The sequence below is a fragment of the Sebastes fasciatus genome, chromosome 11, assembly GCF_043250625.1.
Source record: "Sebastes fasciatus isolate fSebFas1 chromosome 11, fSebFas1.pri, whole genome shotgun sequence".
Classification (NCBI taxonomy): Eukaryota; Metazoa; Chordata; class Actinopteri; order Perciformes; family Sebastidae; genus Sebastes; species Sebastes fasciatus.
The window spans coordinates 3,666,075-3,685,430 of record NC_133805.1 but is presented as its reverse complement, the minus strand read 5'-3'; the positions used below and the strand labels follow the sequence as shown (position 1 = coordinate 3,685,430).

Here is a 19,356-nt window from a genome sequence, read left to right as displayed (position 1 = left end):
ACACGCGAAAAGGCAAAAATGCGTCCACACGACACGCGGAATGTCAGTGCAATGTCGTGGTATTTATACACCTTATGCCAGGATTACACGATACTGCACGATATTTTTGATGGTTACAATGTCAGATTAGACGATTGAGAGTCATAGATCCTTGTCGTGACTTGGCCGCGACACATGACGGACTACACATCGGTCCCCTGTTCCGACAACACGCACTCTCCCGGCACCGCCGTCTTAATATACGGGCTTACCGGGGCTCAAGATGAAGACAGCCGTCTGCAGAGCGTGCTCTGTGTGAACACACGTGTGGAGGGAGCTAGAGTTGGAGGGAGAGGTCAGGAAGTGTCCCGATCTGGAGGAATGTTTAGAGCCATCCGACAGGAAGTGGAGACTTTATAGAAAGCCAGAGGAGGAAAGAAAGAGGAGGAGAGAACAGAGGGAGAGGAAGGTGATGAGATTATGGATGGAGGGAAAGAAAGATATATGGATGGAGGGAAAGAGAGACAAGGAAGTAATAGATGGAAAAGAGATTTACGGTCCCTGCTGATCAAACTGAAGACCTGCAGTAAAGAATCTCTCATGCAGGACTAAATGGTCAACAGTTGGGATGCACTCGAGCTCCTTTACTTTTCACATTTTCATCTCTGACTGGTGACTCAGTTTATACAGATATTCACATGCATTTAGTTTTTCAAGCTCTCCGTTTCATGAAAGAGATAAAAACGTTTTGTCCTGAAACACTTTATTGTACATCGAGGACATTAACTTATGTCAAGTTCCCAGTGTTCCCAGTTTGGCACCTGATTTTGACTTTTTGGTACATTAAGTAGAATCACAAGTCTTTTAATTATTATCAGTTATATTCTAGTTTTAGTCGACGAAGTCATAAACAACTTAGTTTAGTTTTTGCAAGTAAATACGGAGACTTAGTCTAACTTTAGCGATGCTTTTTTTTGTCCCGCTAGACTATTTCATGAAAACTTTACAGTCACATTTCTTCAAACAGGTTTTATATAAAAGTGTGATGAACTTATTTCATGTCTTCATTTGTCTATAAATGGTGCAAACATACATTTTAAGGAGCCTGCAGTCATTATCTTTGGTGTGTTTAGTTCTCATCTGTCGACGGCTGATGTTTCCTGTTTAAACAACGAGTGGTCCATCTTTCACATCAGGGTTTCATATTCTTAAATTGACAAAACAAATGCACTCGTTTTTTTTCTATAGTCGGTGTTCCTTCATGTTGTCACTCTAGAAAAATGTCTGTAGTTTTGCATACATGTTGTTAAAGAACACAACGCTGCAGCTGTGAGCGAGCTTAAACAGGTTAGAGGAACATTTTATGAAATGAAAACAAAAACAAATAAAGACGATTGTAATGTTAATCCTAAAACCCTAATCCTTGCAGTCAAAACATATGTGAGAGATCGGCCTTCACCTCGTCCTCGTCTGGACCCATTATCACAATAACGCAGACCTGCACACACAACGCCGCTATCGTGGCGTCTAAATCACAGATTAACCCACAAACTGAGACGAGAACCTAGAGGAGACGGTGGTACGGAGCACTTTGAGGCGATCAAGTCCAAAAATGTCTTATCTTAAAAAGGAACTAACCCCTCGGTGTGTATGAACGGCAGCGATCTGGTCAGTCGGCCATGTCGGCGCCTGCAGCCGGTAGAGGCTAGTTCAGTCTGTGCGGCTGTTTACGGCTCTGTGTTGGTTGTCGTTTGCTCAAGGACACTTCAGCAGAGTGGATGCTTTAAGTCTAGTCCTGAACTTGGAGTCTCACCAGGAGGCTGCTGCTATTAAAACCATCAATTCAAATGAGAATTTTGGTCCACGTTCACCACCGCAGCCAAAAAGGAGGAAATCTGAATAAATAGGTTTCCTGTCTGGGCCTGGTCTCTGGAGTCTGGAGCTACAGGCCTGACACGCTGTTTGATTTCCCACAGTCACAGCCGCCCCCCCCCCCCGCCCCGATATACACCAGAGTGGGCTGAGACTGAGCAGTGAAACCAGATTCAGATGGAGTTCAGGCGGCTCTGGCTCACATCCAGAGTGTCTGCCTTCTTGAGAAGGTGTTATTTCAGCAGCAGCAGCAGCGTAAAGAACACTCAACAGACCAGCAGCCATGTTTTACTTTCACTAAACATTAACAATGACGTGAGAAATGAGATACCAGCTCCCCGTATGTGACTCTGGAAAACAAGGTTTCTGTTGCAAACTTAATTAGAAGCTTCAAGGCGGGAAAGCAAGACAGTAACACAGCTCTTAATATACACATTTACACTATATACATACATACATAGAAGTATGTGGCAGCCCTGTTTCTCCAGACTGTTCTCATTCAGGGAGCCAAATACCGAAGGTTTGTCACGGCCGCCCCGTCGGCGTTCAGTACCGCCGCACAAGGCACCCTTTAGCGCCGGGATTTAACACAACGGGATTTAACACACCGGGCGTTCCATCAACTACAATGTAAACATGTCCACGGTAACAGTTAAAGCTGCAGCGGATAGAAATGGAGCAAATATGATAAAAAAAAAAAGTCATGTCCTCCGGTGCTCCTGACGGCATCTGCAAGATTTCACAGACCGGAGGAAAACAAGCAGTCAGAGCTGATCTGAGGTCTGCCGTCCAGCTGCCGTCTATAAGAGCCGGCTGTCAATCACTCGCGAACTCCGATCAAACGGTCAAACTAGGCAGCGCTGATCAAATATAAATCAATATTCTGTTACTGTAATGCCTATTTCTCTCCTCAGATGTTATCAGAATCATCTTGTAGTGTACTGTTTAGCTGTAAAATGAGAAAGTTTGAGACCCAGCAGCCATGTTGAGATCAGTTGAGGAAATACCAAGCACCGCCCACCAGCCGGAGCACAGCCAATAGGAACGCTCTCTCTCTCTGAAATGACCTGTGATTGGCCAAAGTCTCCCGTCACGGGCTAAATTTCTTTAAAGCCTGAAAACAGAGCCATGAGGAGGAGCAGAAGTCTAGTTATCTCTCAGAACACTTGAATTACAATATGCTGAAAGGTTATTATGGAATTTTTGCCCAATGATGTCAAAAAATTGTTGCCTACTGAAGCTTTAACGCTCTGAGAAAGCGCGCCAGGAGTAAAGAGCAAAGAGATCCAGGAGACCGCTGTTCGTATCCCGTGCATCACGCTACGATCAGCTGATCGTTTGTGTCTCGTGTTCACAACGTTCAGAGACATTTTCACTCTATAGACGTAGTAGTTTTAAGCCCAACCATGTAGCTCTTTCCTAAACCTAACTATAGTAGTTTTGATGAACTAAAGTGACGCCAAGGGGTGTGAAATGGTTAACCCACCCGTTATCACATCAACAAATGTCCTTATGTTAACAACTAAACCATCTCCATTACATCTGAGAAACTCCATTCGGAGAGGAAGGTCATGAGATGTGATTGAAAAAGCTTTGGAATTACAAAGTGAAGTGGACCTTGAGTTGAGAATCTTTTGCCAAGTTGCTGTTTTCAAGGTCAAGAATGAACCTTCAAGCTCATCCACATACTTTAGTCCCTATAGTGCATCTGCAGAATGTTTTCATTAGTCTGCCATAGTTGTACTATTCTTAGAGACAGGACTCACTGTGAAAAGGAGATTCCTCAGACTCTGATTGGTCACTCGTCACGGTGACCTGAAGGAACTCCTGAACGAACAGAAGCTGCAGACTGAGCAACAATTCATCAATTCAATACAACACAGTTGTCTTACGAGGACAGCGAGGAGCGGGAGGAGGTTGGGGGGTCTGCAGTGCACAAAACGACAAATCTGCAAGCTGTTTAAATTCCTCCCCGTTCTTTGTGGCTGCTCCACATGGTGTCAGGTTTCTGCTTGAAACCAGCCAGGGAGACTTGGAGGGAGGGAGGGAGGGAGGGAGAGGAAACGCTCCGACACAGCAACCCTCCAAATCATCGTTAAAATGAAGCCATTTAAAACGAGGCGGGGTCTTTTGTTTGCTGCGGTGAGCCTATTAACATCTGTGATGATTGGGCTCTTACTTTTTAATGGTTGTAATGAGGAATGCAGAGACACACCTGAGGAGAGGCTGAGGAGAGGCTGAGGAGAGGCTGAGGAGAGGCTGAGGAGAGAGGACAGAAAAGTCTGAAAGAATAAGAAGAGATGGAAGTTTCTGGACTGTATGGAATCAAACCAGGTGAATCGCATTCGTACTGTCTACTTGGTGCTTTGTCCACTTGGACTCAAGGATTAACTGATTAGGTTTTGGAGGTCAAAGGTCACTGTGACCTCACAAACCATTTTTTTTGGCCATAACTAATAAGAATAAGAATTCACATGCTAATTATGACAATTTTACACAAACTTTTGTTCTCAGTGTTTTCAGCCGTCCTTCCTGCAGAAGGTGGAGGAGTTAAATGGTAATTAGACTATAGAACTCCTCCCCCTTCTGCAGGAAGGACAGCTGAAAACACTGAGAACAACAATAATATCAATATCATGTGCAATATTAAAGGTCCCATATTGTAAAAAGTGAAATTTTCATGTCTTTTATATTATAAAGCAGGTTTTAAGTGTTTTATAAATACTGTTAAACTATCAAAACGCTCAATATACAGAGAAACACACACAACCCGTATTCAGAAAATGTGCGTTTGAAACAAGCCGTTAGGATTTCTGTCCATTTGTGATGTCACAAATATACAATATTTGGACTATTACACGGTTTTAAACATAAACATTCTAAATGTGTCCCAGTTTATTTCCTGTTGCAGTGTATGTAAATAACATCAGCTGACAGGAAGTACACATGGACCCAAACTCTTGCTTAGCAACGCAATTCCGTTGCAATTCCTATTTGAAATGCACTAAAACGAAGCGTTTCAGACAGAGGGTGAATACAGGTATATTCAGGCAGACAGTATGAGGAAAATAAAGTTTTTCTTTTAACATTACAGCATGTAAACATGTTCTAGTAGAAACACAAAATACAAGTATGAACCTGAAAATGAGCACAATATGGGACCTTTAATGTCCATCATATGCAATATGCTTCTTTTTCTGTTTTTTAGCTTACTTTTAAAAAACAAAAAAAATGTTTTACTTATCTTATTTACTCATTTTACTAAACGTATCTTACTTTATTGTTATTCTATTAGGCACTGGTGCTAGAAATAGTACTTTTTATTTTATACACTTGAATTTGTCATTTCTGAGCAATCTCCGGTACAAGAATTTCCTTCGGTATTAATAAAGATCTATCTTATCTTATCTTATCTTATCTTATCTTATCTTATCTTATCTTAACAGGATAAAATGATGAAGAGACGAAAGTTTGGACAGACGTGGATGTAAACTACAACTTGACTAGTTGACGAGGGCATACAGTACAACCTCGAGGCGGTGATTCTCACTAAATATGAAGCATTTTAGGCATCAAGTATTAAAAACTTTGCACTCATGTCTTATTAATACGTTGTATAGTAAGTAAGACATTGATAAGCAACGTGTGCCGTCTTTCTACATTTAGTAAGTCACTGTTGTCCCAGAGCCTGACTGATCTGAGGCCTGTTATCTGCCTCCCTTGACTAACACAGTCATCCCCGCAAAAAACCCACACCTGAGGCAAGCCCGCTCTCTGATTGGTGGACAGGTGAAGTCTGTACCTCACACACACACACACACACACACACACACACACACACACACACACACACACACACACACACACACACACACACACACACACACACACACACACACACACACACACACACACACACACACACACACACACACACACACACACACACACACACACACAGCACGCCCACCGGTTCAAATAAAAACAAACCCTGTAACTGTCAGACTCCACTGTGTCAACACACACACACTCCAGCTTCAAACACTCATCCAGCGCTGCCCGTTCATTGGATATGATAAAACAGGATATTATTGGCCAATCAGAGGCGAGCAGGATTCCTCTGCAGCCTGGAGGGAGTCAGTCTGTTGAACCTGAGAGAAACCTGCCTCGTCATGCCTCCAACAGCTGCTGCTCTCAGTGTTTCAAAATGTTCATTTCAGAGGGTTTTTTCCACTCTCATTTTTGTGCGATCCACTTTGGGTTGGTTAAAATGGAAACATACTGACACTCTGAAAAGGTTTGGGTTTTTTAAAGGCTAGTTTTGATACAAAGAAGTAAAAGTATGTGCCAATATGCAATATAACTATCTTATCAGGATGAAGGTGGTCTTTAAATCCTAATACTCTGCTTACTTGAACTCACACCGCAAAGACTACAGCCGACGGCCGACTACCACGTACGTTCTGCACCTGCGTGAGATGAAATAACTCTCTACACCAGCAGGTGGCGGTAGTCTGTAGTTGTCATTCAAAAAGTGGAACAGGAGGACAGATGACAGCAGATGTATAAGTATAAGTATAAGTTGTGAATCAACATGCTGAATCGGCTGAAAAACCTCAGACACGGGCAGACTAGAGCCGACTGTGCGGGACACACGGCAACAACTAGACCGATAACTTAATCATTTTTTATTGCCAATGTGTGAACAGGTTGGAACCTAACGTAAAAAAATTAGACCATCAGCGACTTTCTGTGATTCCTCTACCTATCAGCCTGTAAACTGCTTTTAATGAGAATAATGTGGGACGTTTTTTCCGGTAAAATCGAACAAATGTGACGTCATGCGCGCTCGCAAGTGCCTTTACTCTCTTCAGCTCCGCTTACAGGGATAACAGCGTGCAACGATGGCTAACGTTCGGTTAGAAATGGAGTCTGTTAACGCCAACAAACTCAGACTCCAACAAAAACTCCACGGAAGCACTGGTGAGGTTCAACATCGGCCGGGCCTTTGATTCATGGAGGAACCTTCGTTTGGTTTTGGGGATCAAAACGGACCCCAAACTGGCAAAACTCCTATTGGACAGGTCAGCTAACATTACTGCCAGGCAGGGGAAATATAGAATGATATTGTGGTTTTAGCTGACGTGTGTCGCCTCACTGTTTTGAGCGATGTTCGCTCGCGTCTACAGAGTACGAGCACAAGCGTGAGCAACAGGACGCTGGCTGTCGTTGACTTCATGGCGACAGGTGTCACTGTTAACAAGCAATTTCTGATTCTTATAGAGCCCCTTTAAATAAGGTCCTGTTTGTGCCGCCACACTAAATCCTGTAGAGGATATAAAATGTTTGTGATTGAACTTGTAAAAATCTGCAGTCTGTATGTGTAGTCTCACTCTATTTATGGTCCCTGGTCCGACTCGGGCTGCTCGGTAATTAGAGACCTCCCGCTAAAAGATGTGTCACTGTCAACACGTTCAGTAAACTCTATAGTGACGGGACAATGTGCTTTGCTGCATCTCTTCAGCACTACATTTTATTGAAGTTGTTGGAAAAAACTTTTTAAAAAATGCACCAACAAGGAGCAAAACGTCCTGCCAACAGGAGCACAGAACCAAATACAAAGACTAAACATCACACATGTACCCATGATGCTTTGTGGGTCTGAGTTTACACCGATAATGAGACGTGTTTTGTACACAGTAGAAGGGAGTAAACCGGTAATCTTAAGAAGGAGGACGGTTGAAGGCTCCACAGAGTGTCTTTGTCCAGCTTCAGTCTGACTGTGGGTCCCTCATCTAAACTGTCTTCAGTATAAATATGAAACACTCCAGTTTCCTCCCCAGTTTAAATTCCTCTCAGCTCAAACTGCTGGCCTCCGTCTGCAGCGGGCTGGAAGCTGCTTCACTTCCTCGTCAAATGCCCTTTTCCTTAAAGACTGGGCTCTTTGTTTCAGCTGCGATTCGCTGGCAGATATAAAGGCAGGCAGGACGATATTTGAGACTATTGTGAACGCCCGCCTGCTTCTGGCACTCACAAATATTCCCCCCCCCCCTCTCTCTCTCTCTCTCTCTCTCTCTCTCTCTCTCTCTCTTCCTCCAAGACTTGCAGGGAAGAGCTGGACAGCCAGATGTAGCGGCCACTCGTCAGGAGAAAAACCTCAGAGTGTTTGTTTTACTCAGCTCAGTCAGCGCTGTGACCTTTGGCCCGTCATACTGCCGAAAGCCTCTCTGGGTTTTGAAAATGCACGAGCACCAATGAGAAAGCAGGCAATCTTTCAACCAGCAGTCTCACCGTTACACCACTACCTGAAGACAAACCGGTTTTAAATCGCTCTCAGTGTTTTTCTATTCTCAGTGAAAGTACACTTCTCCTCAAAAATAAAAACACACACTCAGGAGTGACTCAGGTGTGTAGCTGCCGTTACCTGGCCGACGTCATCACGGAAGAGGTGCGGACGGCGATGTCGTAAATACGCCGCAATGAATGCTCATTAGCCGTGAGTCACAGCCTTCAGACTATCGAGATGAACAGGATTATCATGGAGGATAAACCCACCTGAACCACCCACCTGTCGACTCAGAGCTCACCTGTTACACCCCACAGAACATCAGTGATGTGATGACAGGATCTTTCATGGGAAATAACAGGATTTGTGTTCACATAGGAAGTCATCTAAGGATCTTCCTATGAAGATACAACATTCAAACCAGCGGGGCAGCAAATGACAGTTGTTTTCTTGTTTAATCACTTCATCGTTTGTTCTATTAAACATCAGAAAACTGTGACAAACCCCCACCACCATATCTCAAATGTCTTATTTTGTCCAACCAACGGTCCAAAACCAAAAGATATTTAGTTTACAATCACAAAAGACAGAGAGAAGTTGGAACTAAAGGATGTTATGTGATGACAGGATCTTTTCAGGAAGATTAAAGCATGAATATCTGCTTTTCAATACAAGAAAATGTATGTTTCTTTGCCTCATAATGATCAGATAGCAGCTCTGGAAACAGCAGCAGTGGAAGGAGGCATCCTCTCATCCTCACTGGAACAGTGTTGGCAAACAGGAATTAAAACCCTCAGCTGTCCTTCATCACTTAATTGGCTCTCAATCAAACTCTCCCATTGGCTCCCACAAGTTCACACTTCTATTAAGAACTTTACAGCACTGGGACCAGGTCCAACCATAGACCCACTGGGACCAGGTCCAACCACAGACCCACTGGGACCAGGTCCAACCATAGACCCACTGGGACCAGGTCCAACCACAGACCCACTGGGACCAGGTCCAACCATAGACCCACTGGGACCAGGTCCAACCACAGACCCCCAGTCTGACCAGCACAGTCCCCTGTGTGACACTCCAGTAGGTGTGATGAGTTCAGGGCTCATTTAAAGCCCTTTATGACATCCTTTGCTCCAATAAAAACATTGTTGCGTAATTGTGCTTTTATCACATCTAATTTGCATAATATCATCTTAGAGGTGAGCTAATGCTACTTTATGGCTCTTTATTGTATCTATATCCTTATAATAATAAAACAACAGCATTCTGTGAGAACTTGTGGAGGTGTTTAGCTGCAGGATGCTTCCTACACACACAGACTGTTCATACATGTTTTAATAGTTATTAACATGCTAAAGTTTATTATAGTAGTTATAAACATGCTAAAGTTTATTATAGTAGTTATAAACATGCTATAGTTTATTATAGTAGTTATAAACATGCTATAGTTTATTATAGTAGTTATAAACATGCTATAGTTTATTATAGTAGTTATAAACATGCTAAACTTTATTATAGTAGTTATAAACATACTAAGGTTTATTATAGTAGTTATAAACATACTAAGGTTTATTATAGTAGTTATAAACATACTAAGGTTTATTATAGTAGTTATAAACATACTAAGGTTTATTATAGTAGTTATAAACATGCTATAGTTTATTATAGTAGTTATAAACATGCTAAACTTTATTATAGTAGTTATAAACATGCTAAAGTTTATTATAGTAGTTATAAACATACTAAGGTTTATTATAGTAGTTATAAACATACTAAGGTTTATTATAGTAGTTATAAACATACTAAGGTTTATTATAGTAGTTATAAACATGCTAAAGTTTATTATAGTAGTTATAAACATGCTAAACTTTATTATAGTAGTTATAAACATACTAAGGTTTATTATAGTAGTTATAAACATACTAAGGTTTATTATAGTAGTTATAAACATACTAAGGTTTATTATAGTAGTTATAAACATGCTATAGTTTATTATAGTAGTTATAAACATGCTAAACTTTATTATAGTAGTTATAAACATACTAAGGTTTATTATAGTAGTTATAAACATACTAAGGTTTATTATAGTAGTTATAAACATGCTATAGTTTATTATAGTAGTTATAAACATACTAAGGTTTATTATAGTAGTTATAAACATGCTATAGTTTATTATAGTAGTTATAAACATACTAAGGTTTATTATAGTAGTTATAAACATGCTATAGTTTATTATAGTAGTTATAAACATACTAAGGTTTATTATAGTAGTTATAAACATGCTAACGTTTATTATAGGAATGATAAAAGTCTTCGTGCATGTGGTGTTTGCGCTCCTGCAGACAGCCAGTGTGTGTGTGTGTGTGTGTGTGTGTGTGTGTGCGTGTGTGTGCGTGTGCGTGTGTCCAACATGTTGCATGAATGAAGAGAAGACAGGCAGCTCTCTCACCTCTGTGAAGAAGTTATCCATTGGCCTGGTTTATTTTAATCCCAGAGGGTTTAGTGTATGGAACCGGTCCGGTTCATCCAACTCATGTGCTGCAGGTTCGTGTTGAGTCCAAACACAACAAGAGAGAAGCGGATCCGACAGTCTCAGTCCATCATGGTCCTCCAGAGACGCACTACAGTAGGACATGTACTCTTTGTTTCATGGGTTACTGCTGCAGCAGAGTCCTCTCAACAAACTTTCTCCTCCTGGAGCTGGACCTGGACCTGGAGCTGGAGCCTGGGTCCAGCCTCCTGTCTCTCTGTGTGTGGTCAGGAGGTCGCTTCTTTCTTCAGGTCAACTCTCTCTAACGTGCAGCACGAGAGAAGAAACGCGAGGCAGGCGGTCAAACTTTGGAGACGCTCACAGACAGACTGTGACACCGGTGCACAATAATCCTGAAGCTCCACCTCCTCCACCCAGCACCTCCTCCTCCTCCTCCTCCTCCTGCAGCCTGCTGTCTCTCGGACTCCTCCTGCTGTCTGGATGTGGATCTGGAGATGGAGGTGATGTTAGCAGGTAAAAAGCACAGAAGCACAGTGGAAGGATTAAAACAGAGAAAATAAAATAATCTTCATTCTCATACTTTCCAACCTTGAGAGCTATAAAATAGAGAGCTAGTTAGGGATCCTCCTTGTTTCCTGCATTCTGGTGACTTTTAAAGAATGAAAATAACAAAATAATAAGTACTGTGCAACAGCATTTTTATGTTAAATAGACCTACTTTTAATTCTCTGGAAATAAAACTGAATAATTCCCCGCTCCGGCTTGAACTAATGTTCTTCCGTTTTTTTATTCATTCCTTCATGTTTTTCCCTGATAGAGTATTTCTTTCTCTTAGTACATTCATTTCCTTTCGGACACAACGACATTTTATGTTTAAATATGCAAATGTGGCATTTATATGATATTAAATATGTGCATACATTTCCAGAACAGAAATGTGAACATTGGATAAAGCTGGGTTCAAAATTCTGGTTTCATTTAGTGGACATATTGGAGTCAAAGGTTTTTACAGATGTAACTTTGGATTTCTCTTTTTTATCACTCCATAAATCAGAAAATATTGTCAACAGACATTAAAAAGATCAATTTTCTGGATGTTTTTACGGATAAAATGTGGTATAAATCCGGCTATGAATGATATCTGATCAAACCCAGAGAGGTTTGCATGATAAGAATATGTCAAATTAAGATTCACAGATATCCACACAGTCCATTTGTGTATATTCTGTATCCTGTTTCATCAGAACGCTTCATATCTGTGAGGAAATCGTCTCAACTGAAGGATTCTTGTTGAAACAAAGTACTGAGGGTCTTTGTTGTCCTGCCGAAAACACTTCAGAGTTCTGAAAGTGACTCAGTAATCGTCCAGTAGTTCACTGGAAACCCTAAAGATCTAAAGATACTGAGGGAGGTTTATATCAGACAGAAACATTTACACAACGTTGCTGCTGAGGAGTCAGTTTATTCTTTGTTTTGTCTTTCTAAAGGCACGCTCAGTTCTGGAAACATTTCAGGTTGAAGATCTGAAGACTTCATTTAGAATTTTACACAAAGGCTGTGACTTCTATCTGTCTGTAGAATCACATAATGAGCTACACGGTGAAGCATTAACATTCCAGCTGTAGGTTAACAACACACACGTCTAATCCAAACATAGGAGCATGTGTGTGTGTGTGTGTGTGTGTGTGTGTGTGTGTCTGGTTTTCCCCTCGACTTACTCAGCATACAGGATGACCTCTGACCCCTGCTGGTCTGGGCCCCCGGGGGCCCCGCCAGACGTCCATCCTGTCCTTTGGGATGTAGTGCCCCCTGCGGCTGACTGGCAGGAGAGCATCAAACCAATCATAAATAAACAAATAAATAAACAGATAAATAAATAGATAAATAAATAAATGTCATTAAATGTAGCAAAAATAATAACTGTAGCCATTAATAATTGATTGATAAATTGATACATTTTGACATAAATTGATATTCCTGTTTTAGTTTGTTTCTTTATTTATCTATCTTTGTATTGATTCCCTTATTTATTTACTTTTCTGTTTAATTTCCCCTTTTATTTATTTATTTATGCATTTATTTTTTATTAATTTTCAAATTTATTTATTTATCTATTGCATTTATTTATATTTATTTATATATTTTTTGCATTTATTTTTTATTTATTTAATATTTATTTCTAAATGTATGTATTTATTTATGTTTTTATGCATTTTGTTTTTATTTATTTATTTATGTATTCTTTTCTTTTTCGATTTCTTTACACAATTTTCTTTCCATTTCTTTATACATGTCTGCTTCATTATGCAAATGAGGGGGCTGTCGCTCAACATGTGTTATACATAAATAAATAAAAGGGAAAATTAAACAGAAGAGTAAATAAATAAGGGAATTAATACAAAGATAAATACATCAAAAAGCAAATTAAAAACAGAAATATCAATTTGGGCACGGTGGTCCAGTGGTTAGCACTGGCGCCTCACAGCTAGAGGGTTGCAGGTTCGAATCCGGCTTGGGACCCTTCTGTGTGGAGTTTGCATGTTCTCCCCGTGTTAGCGTGGGTTTTCTCCGGGTACTCCGGTTTCCTCCCACAGTCCAAAGACATGCAGGTTAGGTTAATTGTGGACTCTAAATTGCCCGTAGGTGTGAGTGTGAGCGTGAATGGTTGTCTGTCTCTATGTGTCAGCCCTGCGATGGACTGGCGACCTGTCCAGGGTGTACCCTGCCTTCGCCCAATGTCGGCTGGGATCGGCTCCAGCCCTCCCGCGACCCCTAACGGGATAAGCGGTTGCAGATGGATGGATGGATGAAATATCAATTTATGTCACATTTTATCAATTATATATTATATATATTATATATCAATAATGGCTATATTTATTTTTTAAATTATTTTTGCTACATTTAATGACATATTTATTTATTTATTTATTTATCGAGTCATTTATTTATTTATTACTTGGGCAGGTTCCGTCCTCCATAGAAGTTATTTTCAAAGTAAAGTAACATATTTTAGCACTGCTAGGCTCCTAAACAGTTTTAATTAGAACATTAGGAGATGCAGGAGACTGAGGTGCTCCAGATGACACTGATGGTTTCACTCTGAAGCCTTTTCTATTCAAATGCCCTGGGCCTGTTTTGAACTTGTGCAACAACAAAACCACAATGTTGCATCATGTGGTTTTGCAATCCTGTGACTATCAGCTGCTCATTGAGGAGTGAGAAAACAACCTGAGTCAGCAACAGACATAAAAAAATGTGTGGGTGTATAGGAAGGGAGGAGATGGATGAAGAAGGTGCAGCAGGTCTGCAGCGATTCAGTTCACATTCAGCTCAGTTCTACACGCGTTCTAACGACAAGCTGAGTGTCGGTGCACTCGGGCATGTTCTGGCACCAGAACCCAAAATACGGCTGACAGATTGGGGCGGTTTTGAGGGAGCTGACTAACTCAGCTACTGTAGATCAGATAACATTTCTTGGCCAGCTTTGGAGCAAATGTGACTCAAATTTCGCACGTCATAAGTATCAAATCTGGTATAATATCCGGCGACCAAGCATGCCCAATTTAGGCCAACGCTGGGCCAATAAGTTTTGGTTATCCTCATGTGTGACTTGTTGTTTGTACTTTGTTATCAGCTGTTTCCAAAATGTAGTATTTTTAGATGTTGAGCATGTGTGTATCTGGGGATGTGTTAGGTAAAACAAGGGCCAATCATCTCATAAATAAATGAATGTCATTAAATGTAGCAAAAATAATATTAAAAATAAATGTAGCCATTAATTGATTGATAAAATGTAATTTCCCCATTTATTTATTTATTTATTCATGCATTTATTTGTTATTAATTTTCAAATGTATTTATTTATCTGTTGCATTTATTTATATATGTTTGCATTTGCATTTTTATTTATTTAATATTTATTTTTAAATATATGTATTCATGCATTTATTTATTTATTTATGCACAATTTTCCTTTTGCATTTCCCCCCTTATTTTTTCCCCCAAAATAATTTTTCCAAAATGTAGTATTTTAGATGTGGAGCATGTGTGTATCTGGGGGTGTGTTAGGTCAAACAGGGGCCCATCATCTCATAATCTGTCCAATAAAGAAAATACTTGTGAATGACTTTGCTTACAAACCTTGGATGATAAAAAAAATAAATCCTCCTTAGACGTCCAGCTGTTGTTTCAACAGCATTTCCATGACTAGATTTCAACAAACGACAACAAATGACAAACCACTCACATCTACGTAGTGCGAGCACGGCCGCGAGCAACAGGACGCTGAATGTCGTTGAATACCTGAAGTCATTAGGCGCTGGGCGGATTCTTTTCCTCACCTCACCGCCTGTTAATCCGTCTCCACAGCTGTCCTCTCCGAGGTGTCCTCCACCCGTTATCGCTGTCCACAGGTCACCTGTCTGGACAATGTCCCCTCAGTGACCCCTGACCTCTACCTCCCCGCTGCTGACAGGTTAAGTGACACTTGTTCCACATAGCGATGGGCTTTAAGCTGCTGAGGATTCTTCAGTCAGGGTAAAGCTGGATTTAGTGCTAGGAATGAGCTTTAAAAACACGCAGTAACGTGAACATTGTTGACGTTGCGGGTGTTGATTTTGAGTGATGAGGAGCTGCTGAAGCACTTCGGTAAACTCTGCATGCTTTACCCTGTTCACTATAAATCACACGATGCCGGGTTTCATATGTAAAGAGATCAAACTGAAACATACGAATACATCAGTACAGACTAAGATCTCTAACTGCACCATGATAACAGATACTACTCCCTTTGTTTCATCGGACCGATCATCTCATCCTCGAGCAGTACCGAAGGACTACAGGAGCCATGATGTCTCGTGTTGTTTGATTCTTCGCCAGCATCTCCAAACTTCTGAACTGCCCAAAACAGGATGAGGAAAACAAACATTTCCTGTGGCTGTTTCAGCCTCCTCCTAAAAGATGTGAGATAACGGGGCCGGGACTCCTGCTAGGCGTGTCAGTGGTGAAGCCAAAACCGACTTCCTCCGACCGGCATCACGCTAAGAAGAAGAGGAGGAGGAGGACAGAGAGAGTGGACGACTGGCAATGACACATGACAAGACATAAAACACCTGGAGGAGAAGGAGAGGATGGAGAGCCAGGTGATGTACTTTTGATCTGTTGTGTCACTTTAACCGCAAATTACAGCAAATTTACCATATTTTCATAGATTTCAACAGGGACAACAGGATGTATCACACAGTGTAAACTCTGAATACATTGATTGCACATGAGCAGTGGACTCTATTTGAATATTTCTGCATACTGGGGTCCCTAAACAGTCTTTCAATTACATAAATTGGGTCTCACTGTAAAGCTGAGACTCTGGTGGATCCAATGAGCCCAACTGTATTCATGTGTGATGATGTTTGTCCCCGTAGGAGACATTTCATTGTCCTCACTGTATAACATGACCTTGTGGTGACCTCTAGGATAATCACAACCTCATGAAACTTTACAGCCACAAACTAGAGACCTAGAGCATTCAGAGGATGGATGGATCAAACTAGAGACCTAGAGCATTCAGAGGATGGATGGCTCAGACTAGAGACCTAGAGCATTCAGAGGATGGATGGATCAGACTAGAGACCTAGAGCATTCAGAGGATGGATGGATCAGACTAGAGACCTAGAGCATTCAGAGGATGGATGGCTCAGACTAGAGACCTAGAGCATTCAGAGGATGGATGGATCAGACTAGAGACCTAGAGCATTCAGAGGATGGATGGATCAGACTAGAGACCTAGAGCATTCAGAGGATGGATGGATCAAACTAGAGACCTAGAGCATTCAGAGGATGGATGGATCAGACTAGAGACCTAGAGCATTCAGAGGATGGATGGATCAGACTAGAGACCTAGAGCATTCAGAGGATGGATGGATCAAACTAGAGACCTAGAGCATTCAGAGGATGGATGGCTCAGACTAGAGACCTAGAGCATTCAGAGGATGGATGGATCAGACTAGAGACCTAGAGCATTCAGAGGATGGATGGATCAGACTAGAGACCTAGAGCATTCAGAGGATGGATGGATCAAACTAGAGACCTAGAGCATTCAGAGGATGGATGGATCAGACTAGAGACCTAGAGCATTCAGAGGATGGATGGATCAGACTAGAGACCTAGAGCATTCAGAGGATGGATGGATCAAACTAGAGACCTAGAGCATTCAGAGGATGGATGGATCAAACTAGAGACCTAGAGCATTCAGAGGATGGATGGATCAAACTAGAGACCTAGAGCATTCAGAGGATGGATGGATCAAACTAGAGACCTAGAGCATTCAGAGGATGGATGGCTTTCCTATACTAGATTGATCAATAAGGGGGTTTCTGAGCAGTTTACACAACAGAAGTGTTCGCCATCCAATCGCTGAAAAATGCAGTTCTTGCAGAAATCTCCAAAATGTCAAAAGTTTTTGATCCCAAATCACAGCATGGCTTTTTCTCTGGTGTTCCTCAAGGTCTTGGTGTCTTAATGTGGTATTTTGGAGGGATTATTGATCATTTTTAACAATTCTCCAGTGGTAAAAAAATTGTTAAATTTAGCACCAAATCTGTGTAACAAATTATATCAACCCCAAAATTGCTGCAACAACTTATGAGACATAATAGAGCATGAGGATGACCATCACAAAATGATATTATCATGTTGTACACTCTTATACATTTACACAATTTATTTTAATTGATTAATTCATTTTTTGTTATTTCTTAATTTCTTATTAATGACTACAACAACTTGACCCTCAGTGCTGAGCTTCATCTCAAATTAATCTTCAGGTTCCCAGCTTTCAGATGATGTACACCACTTCTATGTGACATCTACTGTTGACTACTTATCTACCCCTGAATGTCCCACCACTACCCCTCTAAGAAAGAGGGCAGAATGGTAAGAGGTTAAATTGCTGTAATTTACTGATAACACGTTAGCGGTAGTTCTATTGTAGTTAGGCTATGACCACCATGTGGTTCATCATGATGACGTATCATATATATGATTATGACACATTAAACTGTGGATCAACCTCAGCAACAAGCTCATCATTAATCATTAGGAAACCCCCCCTCCCTCCTCAGTGGATCCTGGAAAACCTTCAAGGACCCCAGAGACTCCTGGAAGTCTCCTCAAAGACGGATGGAGGGAGGAGAGGCTGATAATTACTTGCAGTCGAGCTTGTCTTCAACTCCCTGTGATTACTGAAGGCTAAATGCTAATCTTAACCACTTACCGACAAATGATGACGCAGCAAACTCTTCCTACGTGGGCAGAGCACGACAAGCCCAGTTATTACTATTAAGCCCTGATAAAGACACAGAGGCGTAGTGAATGTCACGATGTGTCTGTGAAAGTTGATCTCAATCATTCAGGTGGTAGAAAATCAAGACTCCACTCCAGTGATTTGGTTACTGTGGCAGTAAATGAATAAGTGGGAGAGGTGGTTCACTTTAGAATCATTAGTCAATCAGCCCAATCAATAATGACTTTAACAAAATCAACCATATTTAAAGACGCTGCTATTAAAGATAGCTGCAATTGACAAATATCCAAACTTACGTAACTTTGCACTTAATTTGTTCCAATACTGACAATTTAAATGATTGTTTTTCTCCAATAAAAATGAAGGTAAACTGTCATTACAGTCTCAATTCACCTTAAAAATACAACATTAAAGGTGCAGTGTTTAGGATTTGGCGGCATATAGCGGTGAGGTTGCAGATCGCAACCATCTGAAGACAACAACTCTCCCGTGTACCAAGCGTGTCGGAGAGCTACGGTGGCCGACGCAAAAACGTGAATGTCCCTCTCTAGAGCCAGCGTTTGGTTTGTCCGTTCTGGGTAACTGTAGAAACATGGCAGCAGGCTCCGTGAAGAGAGGACCCGCTCCGTATGTAGATATAAACGGCTCATTCTAAAGTAATGAAAACACAACGATTCTTATTTTCAGGTGATTATACACTAAAGAAAACATACTTATTCAGGTTCAGGTGAAAAAGTGATGAGTTAAAGGAGAAAACAGATCTTATGCAGCGTAACGCTTTGCAACCAACTGCAAAACTCCGGCTCGGTCCGGACCATCTGGAGGCAGCTGATTGGTCCGGAGCATCAGGCCAGTGTTTAAGATGCACGGAGCAGCTATCAGTCGCTCTGAACTGTAGATCTTTAGTCAGTACATGATGAACTTCTATGTTTTTGACATTATAATCAAGCATTATTTGGTATACTGGATCAACAGCAGCAGTTCATGCAGCAGACTTTCAGTTCAGGACGATCTGCGCGGTATAATTAAATAATGCTGATGAGTGTGGTTCGTCTGTCATGACTCGTCCCCCCACCGCATCACCACGACCAAATGCTTCAAAGCTGCTTTTGAACTCAACTCTGATGTTTTGAAGCAGCTTCTTTCTTTTAACCTCAGGCCGCATCTTCACTCCAACAAACTGTCTATAATAATCTCTCCGCCGCGCAGACGACGACAGACTCTTCAGTTCAGAATGATAATCAAAAGGTATAGAGGCGCCTTCAACCGGATGATTCAGCTGCAAATGAAAATGAAGCACCCTTAGTTAGTTATTATAGGTTGTTCACCGCAGCATGTGCACCAAACAAACTCATAAATATAAAGATAACAATCTTCAAGGTTTCTGTTATGTCAAAGAAAAATGCAGCTTCAATAATAACAGTT

General features: G+C 41.1%; 1 protein-coding gene across 1 annotated transcript in view; it reads right to left on the bottom strand.

The window, feature by feature from the left end:
* The window catches only part of myo10 (myosin X), a 130,932-nt gene extending 119,933 nt beyond the window's left edge, over positions 1-10,999 (bottom strand). Inside the window, exon 1 of the mRNA XM_074650010.1 lies at positions 10,587-10,999. Coding sequence (XP_074506111.1) covers positions 10,587-10,607 — 21 coding nt within the window. The 5' untranslated portion in view covers positions 10,608-10,999. The remainder of the gene's footprint in view (positions 1-10,586) is intronic.
* Positions 11,000-19,356: the final 8,357 nt, after the last annotated feature.